We start from the raw sequence: 15,581 nt of genomic DNA on the forward strand, positions 1-15,581 counted from the left end.
CTGCTCACAGCCCTCAGAAGAGCCCTGGCACGGGAACTCCTTCCCACAAGGAATCTCCCTGCTTTCCCTGCACACTGACCTCACCAGCAGCCTGCAGATCCGTGTTCCTGCAGCCAGAGCCAGCTGGGGGGATGGATCTGCTCCTGCCTGGATGCTCTGGGGGAAGATCCAGCATCCCAGACACTTCCAAGCCCAGCAGCCTCTCCGTGTGGTGTCCCCCAGGCTGAGGAGCTGCCCCAGCCCCGCTCCTGAGCTGGGCAGAGGGGGCTGAGGGCAGGGCCTTGGGGAGCTGCCCCTTGCCCTGCCCTGCCCCCAGGGGCTCCTCCCTGCTGCTTCCCGTCTCCTCCTCGCTGGAGTCGCTCAGGACAATAATTCGGGATGGTTTCTTCTTCTGCAGCGGGGCAGGAGCGTTCCCTGCCAGCCCCGCCTGCTTCAGCCTCTTCCTGCGCCGGGTCAGGTACCGGCTCCTGCTGCAAGCCTCGAGCACATCCAAACTCACAGCCACTTCTTCCTCCTGGCTGCAGCCACTGCCAGCCTCCTCCTCCTCCTCCTCCTCCTCATCATCTCCCACACAGAAACTGTCCTCAGCGTAAGCCGCGTCTTGCTCGGGAATCTGGGGGAAAACAGACCCAGGGAGTTCTGGAAAACTGCAGTGGTTTTACTGCCCCAAGCCAGCCTTGGCTAATCCAGCCCTCCCCACACACAAATGCTGGGGCTGAGGGGCTGAAATCCCACCCCAATCCCACCCCTGCCATGGCAGGGACAGCTCCCACTGTCCCAATGTCCAGCCCCAATGTCCAGCCTGGCCTTGGGCACTGCCAGGGATCCAGGGGCAGCCACAGCTGCTCTGGCAATTCCAGCCCAGCCAGCAATTCTCAGTTCCCAATCTCCCATCCATCCCTGCCCTCTGGCACTGGGAGCCATTCCCTGGCTCCTGTCCCTCCATCCCTTGTCCCCAGCCCCTCTCCAGCTCTTCATGCCCTGTCAGGGGTTCTGAGCTCTCCCTGGATCCTTCTCTTCTCAGGGAAGTTACAAGTTTTGTGCTGGAATTTGAAATTCAGCAATAAAAGGTGTAACTGCTCCTCAAAGCAGGCCAAGAACCTCGCTGTTCCCACAAGGGGAACTCCCCAGGGAGGGGAGCCCCTGCCCTTCCCACCTGGGAGAAGATGACTGAGGGGTTGAATTCCCGATGGATCATTTTGTATCTGCTGCCGAGGGCGGGGCTGCGCACGGAGCTCAGGTAAACTCCCCTCATCTCAGAGTCTGAAACAAACGGGAGGAAAACGAATCAGAGTCAGCACAGATGGAATTTTTAATTCATAACTGTTAAACTGGAATACATATTCCTTTAGAGTTTCCCAAAAAACCTGGATTTCCCAAAGCAAAAATCTGCAATTCTCCAGCCAAATCTGGAAATCCCAAAGCCCAGGCCTGAGGGTTTAAGATGAAGGGCAGGGATGGATGGCAGATTGGGAATTGGGAATTGCTGGCTGGGCTGGAATTGCCAGAGCAGCTGTGGCTGCCCCTGGATCCCTGGCAGTGCCCAAGGCCAGGCTGGACATTGGGGCTGGACACTGGGACAGTGGGAGCTGTCCCTGCCATGGCAGGGGGGGATTGGGAGGGGATTTTTTTTGGGATTTACCCAAACCATCCTGGGATTCCAAGTGCAGCCAGCCCTGTGTCATGGGAGCTGCCATTCAATCCCAGAATATCCTGAGCTGGAGGGACCCCCAGGGATCATCCCAGACCCCCCAACAATCCCAGCCTGGGCATCCCTGGCAGCGCTGCCCAAACGCTCCTGGAGCTCCGGCAGCCTCGGGGCCGTGCCCATTCCCTGGGGAGCTTTTCCAGAGCTCATTCCACCCTCTGGGGGAAGAACCTTCCCTGATCTCCAGCCTGAGCCCATCCCTGGCCCAGCTCAGCCCTTCCCCTGGGATGCAGGATGTTTTCCAGGCAGGCAGAGCTCTGGGTGCCATGGCAGGAGCAGCTCTGGCTGAGGAGGTCACAGCTCCCAGCTCCCACCCCAGGGATCCCCGGGATCTGGGATGCTCTGGGAATTCCTCACTCACCATTGAGGGCCTGGGTGGCTTCTCCATCATCGTTGAGGAACTGGGCCAGGGACGGGCTCAGCTCCTCCCCGGCCCCGTCGCTCTCGTCCGATGAGATCCCCTCAGCATCGAGCTGGGACAGCTCGGCCTCCTCGTCCAGGAACTGCCTGCCCAAGGCCTGGGGAATGGTAATTAGTGCCTTAATGAACCCAGAGCTATAGGGATGGGATGGGATGGGATGGGATGGGATGGGATGGGATGGGATGGGATGGGATGGGATGGGATGGGATGGGATGGGATGGGATGGGATGGGATGGGATGGGATGGGATGGGATGGGATGGGATGGGATGGGATGGGATGGGATGGGGGGTTCAGGGCCAGGGGATCTCCTGAGATCCAGATCACTGTGGGTATTTGGGGAAGCTGATGTGTCAAGGCAGAGTGGAATTTCCTAAGCTGACACACTTTTCTTCCATTTGGTCTCACATTAAAACAAAAAAGTTCTGTTATAATGTTATTATAATTTTTATATTAATCTGTTACTATTATTGCCATTATTGTTATTATTAAATTGGTAGTATTGTTATTGGGTTTTTAGGGGGGTTTTATTGTTAGTTTGTGTTCTGGACAGGATTTGGAGCTGTTCCCAGCCCTGCCTGTCAGGCTCCGGAGCTTTCCCAACATTCCCAGAGTTCCCCAGGAGCTGCAGTGGCACAGCACAGCCCCAGCCCCAACTCCAGCCTCAATTCCAGCCCCAATTCCAGCTGCAATTCCAGCTGCAATTCCAGCTGCAATTCCAGCTGCAATTCCAGCTGCAATTCCAGCCCCAATGTCCCAATTCCAGCCCCAATTCCAGCTGCAATCCCAGCCCAAATTCCCCAATTCCAGCCCCAATCCCAGCCCCAATTCCCCAATCCCAGCCCCACTCCCAGCCCCAATTCCCCAATCCCAGCCCCAATTCCCCAATCCCAGCCCCAATTCTCCAATCCCAGCCCCAATGCCCCAATCCCAGCCCCAATTCCCCACTCCCAGCCCCACTCCCAGCCCCAGTTCCCGCTGTCCCACCTTGGCTGTGTGGCTGCTGAGGCGCCGCTGCCGTTTGGCTGCTCCTGGCCGGCTCCTGGAGCTGTTCCTGCCCTGCTGGAAATCCCCACTGTCCTCGCTGGACGTGTCTGACTGCAACAGGGAACACGGAATGAGGGGATGCAGTGGGAGACAGCTCCAGGAATCCACTGGATCCCACATTGCCGGGGCTGGGAAGGGACCTTAAAGCTCCTCAGAGCCGCTAACAGGGCAGAGAAATGGGATTTGGATGAAAAATCAGGTCAAATGTGCCATGAATTGGCTTTTTTTGGCTCAGAGCTTTGTGGCAGGGAGGTGATTTCACCCTTCCTGGCTGTTGAGATGTTTTGGTGCCAAACAACAGCTCCAAAGTCATCCAAGCCCCGATCCTGGAATGTCCCAGGCCAGGCTGGACACTGGGAGCTGTCCTGGCTGGGATCTGAGGTGCCTCCAGCCCAAAGCACGGAGGGACCCTGTGCTGTGTGGAGACCCTGGGGAGGAGCTGGAGGGAAGCAGGAATGAGTTTCCATTGCTTCTCTCCCGTTTCTCTGCTGACCACGTTCCGAGGGCGCCGGCGTTTCCTGGTGACCGCGGCTGGAGACTCCAGCTCGCTCCCATCCATCCCCTGTGGGAACAGGATGAACATCAGGCCACAGAGCCATTGTGTTCTGCTGTTCAAATTGCCATTTCGCTGCTCTTGGCTATTTTTTCCCTCTAAGACTCACATCAGGAGATTTCAAAACATTCTTTTTTATCCTTTTTTTCCTCTGGAAAACGATCTCTTCCTCGCTGTCACTGCTGGGTCCTGCAGAAAACAGAATAAACAACATTCACCACAATTGCACAGTTGCCAACACAATTTTGTTAGAGCTGAGCAATCAAACCCTGCCTCTCTCAGAAAAGCACCTCCAAAGGAGATTATTTATTGATCTACAGGACAAATATTGTTCTCTTCAGCCTTGTTAATCAAAAGAGATGATCTCCAGCTGGGATGGACAATAAATCCTGCTTCCCTGGAGAGCCCCAGGGGGAAGTGATTACCCCAGGCAGCAGAGAGGCAGAAAAGTGAAGCAGGAGAGCAAGAGAAACCCTTCAAAGCTGAGCAAGAGGCAGAGCTGGGGCAGCACTTTGTGACACAAATGCCTGTGACAGCACCCAGTGGGGCCTGCAGAGAGGCCACGGAGCTGCTCCAGGGCTGGGAGAGCTGGGAATGTTCACCTGGAGAAGGGAAGGATCCAGGGAGAGCTGGGAATGCTCACCTGGAGAGGAGAAGGATCCAGGGAGAGCTCAGAGACCCTGGCAGGGCCTGAAGGGGCTCCAGGAGAGCTGGAGAGGGACTGGGGACAAGGGATGGAGGGACAGGACACAGGGAATGGCTCCCAGTGCCAGAGGGCAGGGATGGGTGGGAGATTGGGAATTGGGAATTGCTGGCTGGGCTGGAATTGCCAGAGCAGCTGTGGCTGTCCCTGGATCCCTGGCAGTGCCCAAGGCCAGGCTGGACATTGGGGCTGGACATTGGGACAGTGGGAGCTGTCCCTGCCCATGGAATGGGTGGGATGGGTGGGATTTGAGGTCTCTTCCCACCCAAACCATCCCAGGATTCCAAACCAAGAGGATGAAGCCTTGCAGGCACCATTCCAAGCTGGACAGCTCCTGGATTCTGCTCTCCCCTCACTGACCCAACAGCCATTATTCCTCTTCTTCCAACCTTCCCAGCTCAGACATAAATCCAAAGTGAGGATCCAAGAGACACTGGATCCTATTTCCTAACCACGAGGGTCTAACAGCTGTCCCACCAAATTCCCTACCTGCAGCAGGAGACCCACAGGATCCACGGAGTTTGGTGTCTTCCAGGCCTTCTGTCCTCCCTGAAGGGGAACCCATGGCTGATCTCCCAAAGTTCTGCCTCTGTGGGCTTTCTCTGACTTGCCCTACAGGAGGCACCTCTGCAATTTGCTCCCTGCCATTCCAGAAGACTTTCATAGGAATTCTTTTGACAGCTTTGATGTTCACACCTTTCCTCCTTGTTGGGGTCAGAAATGGTGAAGCTTCAGGGGGTTCCCTTCCCGTTCTGCTGTGTCCTGAGCTGAGGCCAGGCCCTGCAGCAGGAGCAGCCTCGGTGCCTTCCCCGTCACCCCTGGCCCTGCCCTGGATCTCCAGCGCTGTGGACACCTCCCTCCTCTCCATCCTTCTGCAGCCCCACCCTGCCCAGGTTCCCAGCCTGGAGCCATCACTTGGGGAGATTTCTGCATCCTCAGTGGATTCAGCCCCGTTCAGTTTGGGGTTGTCAGCATTCCTGGTCTCCTCCGAGGTTTCATCCCCGCTGTCCTCGATGGAGAAGCCCAGGTCGAAGGTGATGGAGAACAGGTCCTGGGAGCAGTCGTAGGGATCATCCACTGCTGATGTTCCCATGGATTCCCTGCTCCAGGGCTGCTCCCTGCAGGGCTGGCTGGGGCTCCCAGGGGGGAATTCCCTGCCTGGCTCTCCCTCAGCCCCAGGGATGGTCCCAGCTGGACCTGCTCTGGCTGGAGGCTCCGAGCCCGCGGGGCTGCCCTCGGCCGTGTCCTCACCAGCCTCATCCTCAAACAGATGGAGACTCTGCTCCCCAGCAGCAGCTCCAAGGGCAGCCTCTCCCGTGTCCTTGAGTTTGGGAGGGCCGTTTGTCAGGGGGTGGTTCCTGCTGGGAGCGTTGTTTGGGATCTCAGGGAACTCCTCGCTGTCGAACAGGCCATCCAAGCTGTCATTCCACAGCTCCTCCTCCTCCTCCTCCTCCTCAGCAGCAGCCTTGCTAGGTGACACGGTCTGGGCCAAACAGGGACTTCTGGAGGCACAGACTTCCCTGGGAGCTGTCACTTTGGGATTTTCCAGGAGCAGCAGTGAAGGATCAGTTTTTGGGGAGACGCTGTCCTGCAGTGCCTCTGAGCAACCATGGGGTAGAACCTGTGGGGCAGGAGATGTGGTTCCTTCACCCCTCATCAGGCTCTCCAAACCCTCCAGATCATCCCCACAGGGAGGGGACTGGGACAAAAGCCTTTGCACCTGGGAAAATGCTTGTTCCAGCCCTGGGGGATCCTTCAGCTGTGGGAAGGGATCCCTGAAGGATTCGGGGAGATAAAACAGGTCCGAGGCCACGGGGGAGGTGCCGTACCCCGAATCCCTGCGGATCCTCCCGCTGGCTTTACCTGCAGGGCTGTTCTCCTGTGCTGCTGGACTGGCAGGGGTCTCAGGGCTGTCACTGCTGTCACACAGGTCAATAAATGCATTTAAGTCAAATGTCACCTCCAGCCCCTCGTCCCTGTCACTGGCCAGGTCCGAGTGTCCGGCCACAGCGAGCCTTGTTCCCGAGGGAGAGGCTGAAGGATCCTCAGGCAACGCAGGAACCTCCCCGTGGAGTCCAGGAGCTCTCTTGGGAGCCCTGGGTTTGGTTATTTTAAAGGTGGCAAAGAACTCACTCCCATCATCACCTGTATCAGGTGGGAACGGCTTTGGTTTTGGTTTTGGTTTTAGGTTTGATTTTGGTTTTGGTTTTGCCAGGTCTTTCCTGGAGCAGCGAGCTCTCTGATCCCAGGGCAGGTTGGCCATGGAGAAATGCCCTTTGTTCCCTGGAATATCCACATCTTCCATCCGCAGGTGAGGCTGGAGCTCCTGTCCATAGCTGCAGTCTCCCTGGGGACACAGGACAGTGGTTACCAGAGACACACCCCAGGGCTGCTCCCAGACACACTCAAAACAAAGGTTTTGTTCTCCTGAAGAACTTCCCACAGACTCTGGATTAATTTTTCATGGATGTCTATAAATCTGCTGCTCAAAAGACAACCAGCTCTGTTAAACACCCACTTGGGAAAAGCACAGTGGACCTGGACGTGCAGGATGTGAACAGAACAATTATTTTTTGGCAGATGAATCCCTGGACTCGTTAATCCCTGAAATTACACGAGGTACCTTTATAGAGGGTGAGAAAAATGACTTCTACAATCAGACTGGCTCGTCTGGAGGCATTTCAGGAAGCAGGATCCAAAGCCACCTCCCAGGAATTTGATCCCTAACAGGGTTGGGGATCCTCTCTGGTTGCAGCAGGCAAAGCAAACTGTGCACTTTTAACAGATTTTGTCATTAATCATCATCATCATTTCAACACCAATTTCACACAGATGCTGATGCTCACACCATCCATTAGTAGAGATATCCAAAGAAACTCCAAGTCTGGATTTTTTAACTAAAGATCTTCAAGGAGATCCCCAGACCACATCAGCTGCCTTAGGAGAAGGTTTAACAAAAACCAGTGAAGAAAAGAGGATTAAAGGATGATTTTGATCTGGTTCCTCCAACCTGGTCAGAGCACAGACTCAAGACATGGAATTCTTTGTCTGGAATCCAAGAGGAACAACAAACCTGGGTCCAATTCAGGTGTCCCCTGAGCAGAGGGAGCACTGGGGTGACAATAACGGGGCTGATCTGGATCTCTTGGGGCTCACAGGAACAACTGCCCCTTGCACAATGGCTCAATTCCAGCATTTCAGCACCACACAAACAAGACAGAAATTAAATGGATTAAGGATTAATTAGCTGCCAAACCAGTGCCTGTGAGTGAAACAGGAGGAGGTGATGCCCTGCCCACCCCACACAGCTCTGAGCACTGATCAGGACTGGCCCAATATTGTCCTGCAACCCAAAATTAACCAAAGGACAACCCCCAAAACCTACAAACCAAATCAAACTACAACCCCCAAACCCAAAACTAACCAAGCTTCAAACCCCACAAACTCAAAACCAATCAAATTACAACCCCCAAAGCTCACAAACCCCAAACCCATCAAACTACAAACCTCAAACTCATCAAAGGACAACTTCCAAAACTCACAAACCCAAAACTCAAACTCCAGCCCCCAAACCCTCCAAACTCCAACTCCCAAACCAAAGTACAACCCCCAAAACCTACAAACCCAAACTAAATCAAAATACAACCCCCAAACCCTACAAACCCAAACCAATCAAAATACAACTCCCCAAACCTACAAACCCAAACTAAATCAAAATACAACCCCCAAACCCTACAAACCCAAACCAATCAAAATACAACTCCCAAACCTACAAACCCAAACTAAATCAAAATACAACTCCCAAAACCTACAAACCCAAACCAATCAAAATACAACCCCCAAAACCTACAAACCCAAACTAAATAAAAGTACAGCCCCCAAAACCTACAAACCCAGAGCCAAACTCCAACCCCAAAACCTACAAACCCTAAACAAAACTACAACCCCAAAACCCTCCAAACCCAAGCCCAACCAGACTAAAACTCCCAAAATCTACAAACCCAAACCAAACCAAAATCCAACCTCCAAATCTTCCACACCCAAAACTCAAACTAAACCCCCAAGCCAATCAAAATACAATCCTCAAAACCTACAAATCCAAACCCACTCCAACACAACCCCTAAAACCAACAAACCCCAAAATAATCAGGTTTCCTGGAGCAGATGTGGTTGCCCCTGGATCCCAGGCTGGACACTGGGGCTGGAGCAGCCTGGGATGGTGGGAGGGGTGGGAATGGGATGGGATTTAAGTCTGGGATTGTGGGATTCTAGCACAGGCAGCAGGATCAGCGAGGAATTTTCCCAGGAATGTCCCCAGGTCCCTCCACATCCCCCTGGCTGCTGGGAGCCTGGCAGTGCTGCTGGAGCCAGGAACAGCCCAGCAGCCAAATTTAGCATCTAGGCCAGAGCTCGGTGTCCTGGCTGGGGTTATGTAAGTGCCCCATTTCCTGGGAATATTCCCGGGAATTCTCCTGCCACAGCTCCCTCCTCTCCAGCCAGGGCACTTTGGGAATCAGCACCTCTTGGCCTGAACGTGCACAACTTGTGGAACCTTAAATTCCCTGCTCAGCTGCCCCTCTAACCCAGAGAGCTCAGGGTGTAGCAGCTCCTCAGAAAATAGGTCAGGAGCAGGAAAACAGCATCTGAGATTATTGTCAATCAATGCCCCTGCCTGGAGCTGCTGATTAGCTTTAGAAAACAAAATCTATTTTAGCATAGGAAATAGAAACAGAAAAGGAATTTTTTACTTTTCATATTGATTTTTTTTTTATTATTTTTAATATGTAAATATATCTGTAATTGCATCCATTCTGTTTTCCAGGATTTAAATTTAAGGCATCAAGCACCAAAATTGGAATTGCCCCTTCTCTCCTCAGAAGCTGCTTTGGATGCACATTTTCTAACAAGATTCATCTGCCTGATGAAACCCTGGTGATGCTGCTATTTGAAAATGGATGATCACTCTGTAGACAGCTACAAAGTGGATTTTTAACAATTAAAACTCCCTTAAGTGGAAGCCTGAGTGAAACCCTGCAGAATTCCCCCCTTTGGTGTGTTCTCAACCCCTCCCATTCCCCCCTCTCCTCCAGGGCCTTGGAACAGCTTTCAGCTCCTTTCCAAACCTTTCTGTGGTTCCAGGGATTTTTTTCTGATCATCTTTTCCATCTTTTACCAAAATTGCTGCTTTGCCACAGCACCAGTGCCCCGTGTCCAGAGCACCCCCAGTTCTGGTGCCCTCCCTGAGCTCATTTACTCATTTCCCTTCCCAGGAACTGAGGAATGAGCAGAAGAATCAATCCCTGTTCCACCACTGCTCCGTTTCCAGAACACACTTCAGGGGAAAAAAACACTGTCAAAAACTCGGTTTTGGAGGTTTAAGTGTATTACATGGGATGATCTTTAAAAATTTATTTAGTTGAGTCACAGAAGAAGCCTGAGGGACACAGAAACCCCAATTTCCTTCTACCAAACCGAGATAATTCTCTCCCTCATGGCACCACAGGATTGATGGATCTGCTCATTCTGCTGGGTTTTGCTTTCAGCTACCACCAAAAAACAGCCAAGATCCCTAAAAAATTATTACAAAATCCAGGATATTTGCCCTGGCAAACATGGGAACAGGATCAACAAAGAGGCAGAGGAGGTGAATGTTCAAGAACATCAGGAAATAAAGGAGGATTCCCAGAGCAGCTGTGGCTGCCCCTGGATCCCTGGCAGTGTCCCAGGCCACGCTGGACAGGGCTTGGAGCAGCTGGGACAGTGGGAGATGTCCCTGCACATCCAGGGGTGGGATTTGAGGTCCTTTCCCAACCCAAACCACTCCAGGATTCCATAAGAATGATCCCATTCACTGAGAACATGTCCTGTCCCTGCTCTCTGTGCTCAGCACGTGGAGCTGGAAGCTCAGGCCATGGATTCATGGAATGGTTGGGGTTGGAAGGACCTGCAGGACCATCCAGTCCCACTCCCAAATCTCTCACTGGGAGCACAACCCCAGCAGCAGGAAAAGCACCAAGCACCTGAAATTCCAGGTCTAAACAACCCACCCTGATCTCAGTTAATGCTTGGACTCAAAAGATTTGGCAACAAGATCAGAAGAAGCGATTCAAAGGAGCTGCTTTAATTGGAGAGCTGAGATTTTGGGGCTCCCTGACACCTCACCCTCCAAAACCTGCCCAAATCCTTCCACCTCCTCTGGAATCAGAAGTTTTGACACATCTCAGAAGAGGATTTTAATCAGAGAGAATTTACTGGCAATGAGGGTCTAAAAAACCCAAATAAAACCATTTCATTGTCCTTACTTGAACCATTTTTAACCTTTCATTCAGGCTCTCCTGAGAAAAAAGGTCCAGCTGAAAATTGGTGAAAAAAACAAATTTTCCCCCAAAACACATCTGATTTAAAACTCTAAAAGCTTGGGAAGCCTTCTCAGGTTCACTGGGATTCTGGAATGTCCTGGGAATGTTTCACCTGGAGGATCCTGAGGCCGCTGATAAACGAGAGCTGATTTCAGAGCCAGCGGTTCCAGGCTCATCCCAGGGCTGGGAGATGTGACAATCCCAAAGATTTGGGGATTTATTTTGTTCTGCTTGTGAAAAGCTGTGAGTTCCCACTGCCAGCTTGGAAATGGGAAAGATCCAGAGTGAGCCTCCCATTCTGGACACTAAAACAAAGCATTCCTCTAAATTTAAATGTTTTAAACACAAACAAAACACTGGCACTTCCCTGTTCCCAGAGAAACCTGGGCAAATATCATCCCACTAAAGGGATTACTCTGCCTGGCCTTATTTCCAAACAGCACAGTTTAATTTGCAAAAAAATGCTTAAAAGAGATGGAATTATTTTGCAGAAGGACAACTTGAATTGTTCCCATGTTGCACCAAAAATCCCCCTGGCAGCAAATGCGTTGCTGTAGCAATAAAACCCCCGGGGCATTAAAGGCTTTGCTGGATGTGCCTTTTCCAGGGGTCACATTTGGGGCTTCTTTGACTTTTTTTTTTATTTTCTTTTCACCAGGCCAACAACTTCTCAAAGATTTTTAAGATATAAATACAATACAATTTTTTTTGCCACCCATTTTCACTTTATCTGTTAAAAATAATAATAAAAAAAAGCCTTTAAATTGACTTTTTTAAAGCTGTTATGGAAACACAAATTTCTTGAGTCACTGAATGAGTAGAAAGAAAGGAAAGCCACACATCAGTGAATTTCTTCTCTAACAGAAAACACCCAAAAATCCCTGCAAATGCCTCTTGTGCTGACTTGTATTAAGCCATGACAAATCTCTGAATGAAATTCTGCCCAATAAACAACTGAGCAGAAATTTCCAGATCATTTGGTTATTCACAGTAAAATCATGATTTCCCTGATTTTATGTTTTATTCCCCAGTAAGAAAACCATCAATAAATCTGAGGTTTGAGGTTCCCTCTCTCGGGTATTTAAGGAAAGAGCTTTGACCTGTATTGGTGTTAAACCCCTCTGTTAATTAAGCACCGTAAATGAACGTCAGCCAGATCAGCTGGGTGTAATTAGCCATGGAATATTTATAGCAGGAGCCTGGATGCACAGCACATCCATGCAAACCCTTCCAGCAGAGAACCATGGAATGCTTGGAAAGGACCTGGAATCCCATCCTACCATGGCAGGGACAGCTCCCAGTGTCCAGCCTGGCCTTGGGCACTGCCAGGGATTCCCAATTTCCCATCCCAAACCATTCCCTGGCTCCTGTCCCTCCATCCCTTGTCCCCAGTCCCTCTCCAGCTCTCCTGGAGCCCCTTCAGGCCCTGGAGGGGCTCTGAGCTCTCCCTGGATCCTTCTCCTCTCCAGGGGAACATTTTGGATTCCAGTGGGAGCATTCCCTGCCGTGGGAACGCGGTCAGTGGCTCTCAGGGAAGGCAGGGATGATTTCAGGGAATGTTGATGGAGGTCAAGCAGGAGCTCAGGGCAGAGCTGATCAGCTCAGTGCTGCATCTCCCCCTCCTGTGGAACATTTCTGGTGCAGTTTGGTGTCCCTGACTGCACTGGTCGGTGTGAGAGGGACCCCAGAGGCTCTGAGGTGTCAAATCCTGGCTCCTGCCAGGGCTTTGCTTCTCCCTTGGAGGCTCCAAAGGGTGAGTGCTGGGCTTTGTGTCACCCCTCGTGCTCCTGGGGACACCCTGGCAGGATTGTGAGGGAGCTGAACACCTGAACCTCTGCCTGGGCCACAGCTGGAGGCCAGCACAGCTGGATCTCAGCCAGCTGTGCACCTGGGGGGGCTCAGCCTGGAGAAAAGGAGGCTCAGGGGGCACCTTGTAATCCTTGAACCATTTCTGTCCTCCTGCCATCCTTCCTGCCCCATCCCTCTCCCTCTGCAGCGTGTCCTTGACCCCAGCTGGGGCCAGGGACCCTGAGAGGAGCCAGGGGTGTCTGTGGTGGGGTGGAGAAGCTTTTCTGAGCTGGGCAGGTTCTGTCCACAGCCTCTGGGAGCACAACTACAATGTCTCCATTCTCCTCTCCATTAGTCCTGCTATTAGCCAGGAAACTCTGGCAGCTTAGCAACAGCTTCTGATGACCTAAAAAACTTCCACGTGCTGCAAGGCAACATTTGGGGAGCTCAGCTGGAGGGAGAAATAATGTGGTGAACCACTGAAGCCTCCATCCACCCCTACAGCCACTTCCCTGTGCCTTCCAGAAGGATTTCTGTATCCATCCCTGTCAGAAAACAAAATTCCCATCTCCCAGATCGTTCCCATCCATGTTTGTTTGGCTTAGCTCCTCTTAGCCCTTAATTCTCAGGAACAATTTGCTTTTTAGCTCAGAAAAACAAACCCAAAGAGCCTGAAAGCATAAATCCCCTCAAACATGCCCTGTGCTCCTGCATGTTCTGGGATGCTTTGATGGACACACGACACCAAACTCTTCCCAATTCCTGGAACAGCTCTGGTTTCCCTCTTGTTGGCTTTGCTCCTTGGATTTAATGTCATTCTGTCATAAATTGATACTGGAATCCACTAAAAAAAGGCTGATTTAAGGGTGGGGTTTTTTTCCTATCTAGGGAAACACATTTTTTAAACAGTTTCTGTGGAAAAGATTAGGAATTACAGCACAGCAGTGGGGGACATTCTGAAACAAGATTAAATACACATAATTCATTATCAGTTATTATTTAAAAATAAAATTATTATTGAAAATAATTATTGGTTTGGGTTTTTTTTCAATTTCATTATTTTTAAACTGTTCTAGCTGTGCATCCAGTCCCTGGAGAGGATTTTTTTACCTGCTGGTGCCTCATCAGCTCCATCATTTCCATGGCATGGATGAAGAGGTGACAACGATCCGAGTGATCCACCAGGGATGTGGGCAGAGGCTGATTCTGCCAAATTCTCCATTCAGACAAAGAGAGCTCCAGAGCTGCCCCCTCCTGGGGCTTCTGCAGGGGAATTGGGATGGGAAAGGAGATTTTCAGCAAGGAATTGTTTAAATATTATCACACAGGTTTCAGTCTGGTCCCAAATAAAAACATCAGGAGAAAGCTGGGCTAGGGGAAGGTGCCCAGGTGTCCCTGCCCAGGGCAGGGGGTGGAATGAGATGGGTTCAAAATCCCTTTAAACCCAAACCATCCTGGGATTCTGTGGATACAGCATCCTGCATGGAATTCTTAAAATCAGGAGCAGAACTTAATGGATACTGAGACTTCCTAATATATTTTTAATTTAGCGACCCAACTTTTAATCTACAGACCTTTTTACTCACAGGCCCAACCTCAAAGAGCCATTTCAAACATCCCATTTTGAAATTCTTAACCTCAAAAAGCCCCATGTCAACCTCAAAAAGGCATTTTTCTACCAGGCTTCATCCAAATCCAGAGTTAACTCTGGCATTCCCAGCACCTGGTGTCAAAGGAAAGGTTGCATGGAACTCACTGGTGTTTCTTGCAGGTTTTCTAAGGTTTCAAACTGAACTGGAGGCAAAACTGGTTCCTTTATCCCATCACTTTCCTTAATCCTGTAGAGTCTGTCCCATATTTCAAACTCCTCAGGAGACAAGGACCAGCTCTCATGGGAGCTCATTTGCTTTTGGCCTGTGGGAAAACAATAACAGGGAAATGTTACCTGCTGTAGGAATAAAAGAACTTGGTGTGGGACCAGGCACCAAAGAAAACACCTTCCCTCAGCCACAACCAAAACCAGCTGCAGAGAATGTGAAGCCAGGAACAAGCATCCAAAGAGTGTTAATGTTTTATATGGATAAATATCATTAAGCTGCTGTTTTGGGGGAGGACATCATTTAAAATAGAGACAGATATAAATCACCATCCCACTGCCAAGTCCCCTAAACAACCCTGGAAAAGAATCAGAGCTGAGAATGTGATTTGTTTTCAGGCCAGAGGTGTGAAGCTGGGAGAAAAATGACCAAGGTAATTGGCCAGTGTCTGTACAGACAGGATTTGGGGAGGATGTGCAGCCCTGGCTCTGGTGGGAATTAATTCCACACAAGAGGAATCAGAGTCAGCCTGGATCTCTCAATCCTCTCAAGCTGCAGCTGCCAGGGGCAAACCCTGAGCCCAGGGCCCTGCTCATGTTCTGGGCAGGAAAACCTGCAGAAAGGAACCAACAGTGATGGTTTTAATCACTAAAACACCCCAGAATATCAACACTGCTATGAAGAATATTTCTGATTCAAGGGTAGGAGATGTCACATTCCTGAGGAGAGAACAGCCAGGGCAAGGACCTGGCAGAGGAGGAAAAAAGAGACCTGAAGGAAAAGGAAAAGGAAATGAAGAACAATTCTTAGAGAAGTATTTGGAACCAGGGAATGTTGAATGGGAAGGACCCACAGGGATCACAGAATCAGGAATATCCTGAGTGGGAAGTGACCCAGAGGATCACAGGATCAGGAATATCCTGAGCTGGAGGGACCCACAGGATCACAGGATCAGGAATATCCTGAGCTGGGACACACAGGATCACAGGATCAGGAATATCCTGAGTGGGAAAGACCCACAGGGATCACAGAATCAGGAATATCCTGAGGGGGAAGTGACCCAGAGGATCACAGAATCAGGAATATCCTGAGCTGGAGGGACCCACAGGATCACAGGAGCAGGAATATCCTGAGTGGGAAGGACACACAGGGATCACAGGAGCAGGAATATCCTGAGTGGGAAGGAC

At 51.0% G+C, this 15,581-nt stretch overlaps 1 protein-coding gene across 2 annotated transcripts in view; it reads right to left on the reverse strand.

Annotated features, from left to right (window-relative positions):
- The window catches only part of FANCM (FA complementation group M), a 59,160-nt gene that overhangs the window by 2,685 nt on the left and 40,894 nt on the right, over positions 1-15,581 (reverse strand). For both annotated transcript variants that reach the window (XM_058839848.1, XM_058839840.1), the window contains exons 12-20: positions 14,334-14,491; positions 13,688-13,840; positions 4,920-6,777; positions 3,837-3,916; positions 3,668-3,736; positions 3,115-3,225; positions 2,070-2,226; positions 1,157-1,263; positions 80-613 (exon numbers count right to left, since the gene is read on the reverse strand). In XM_058839848.1, the coding sequence (XP_058695831.1) occupies positions 80-613; positions 1,157-1,263; positions 2,070-2,226; positions 3,115-3,225; positions 3,668-3,736; positions 3,837-3,916; positions 4,920-6,777; positions 13,688-13,840; positions 14,334-14,491 (3,227 nt within the window). The remainder of the gene's footprint in view (positions 1-79; positions 614-1,156; positions 1,264-2,069; positions 2,227-3,114; positions 3,226-3,667; positions 3,737-3,836; positions 3,917-4,919; positions 6,778-13,687; positions 13,841-14,333; positions 14,492-15,581) is intronic.

This window comes from Poecile atricapillus, chromosome 1 (genome assembly GCF_030490865.1).
Source record: "Poecile atricapillus isolate bPoeAtr1 chromosome 1, bPoeAtr1.hap1, whole genome shotgun sequence".
NCBI classification, from domain to species: Eukaryota; Metazoa; Chordata; class Aves; order Passeriformes; family Paridae; genus Poecile; species Poecile atricapillus.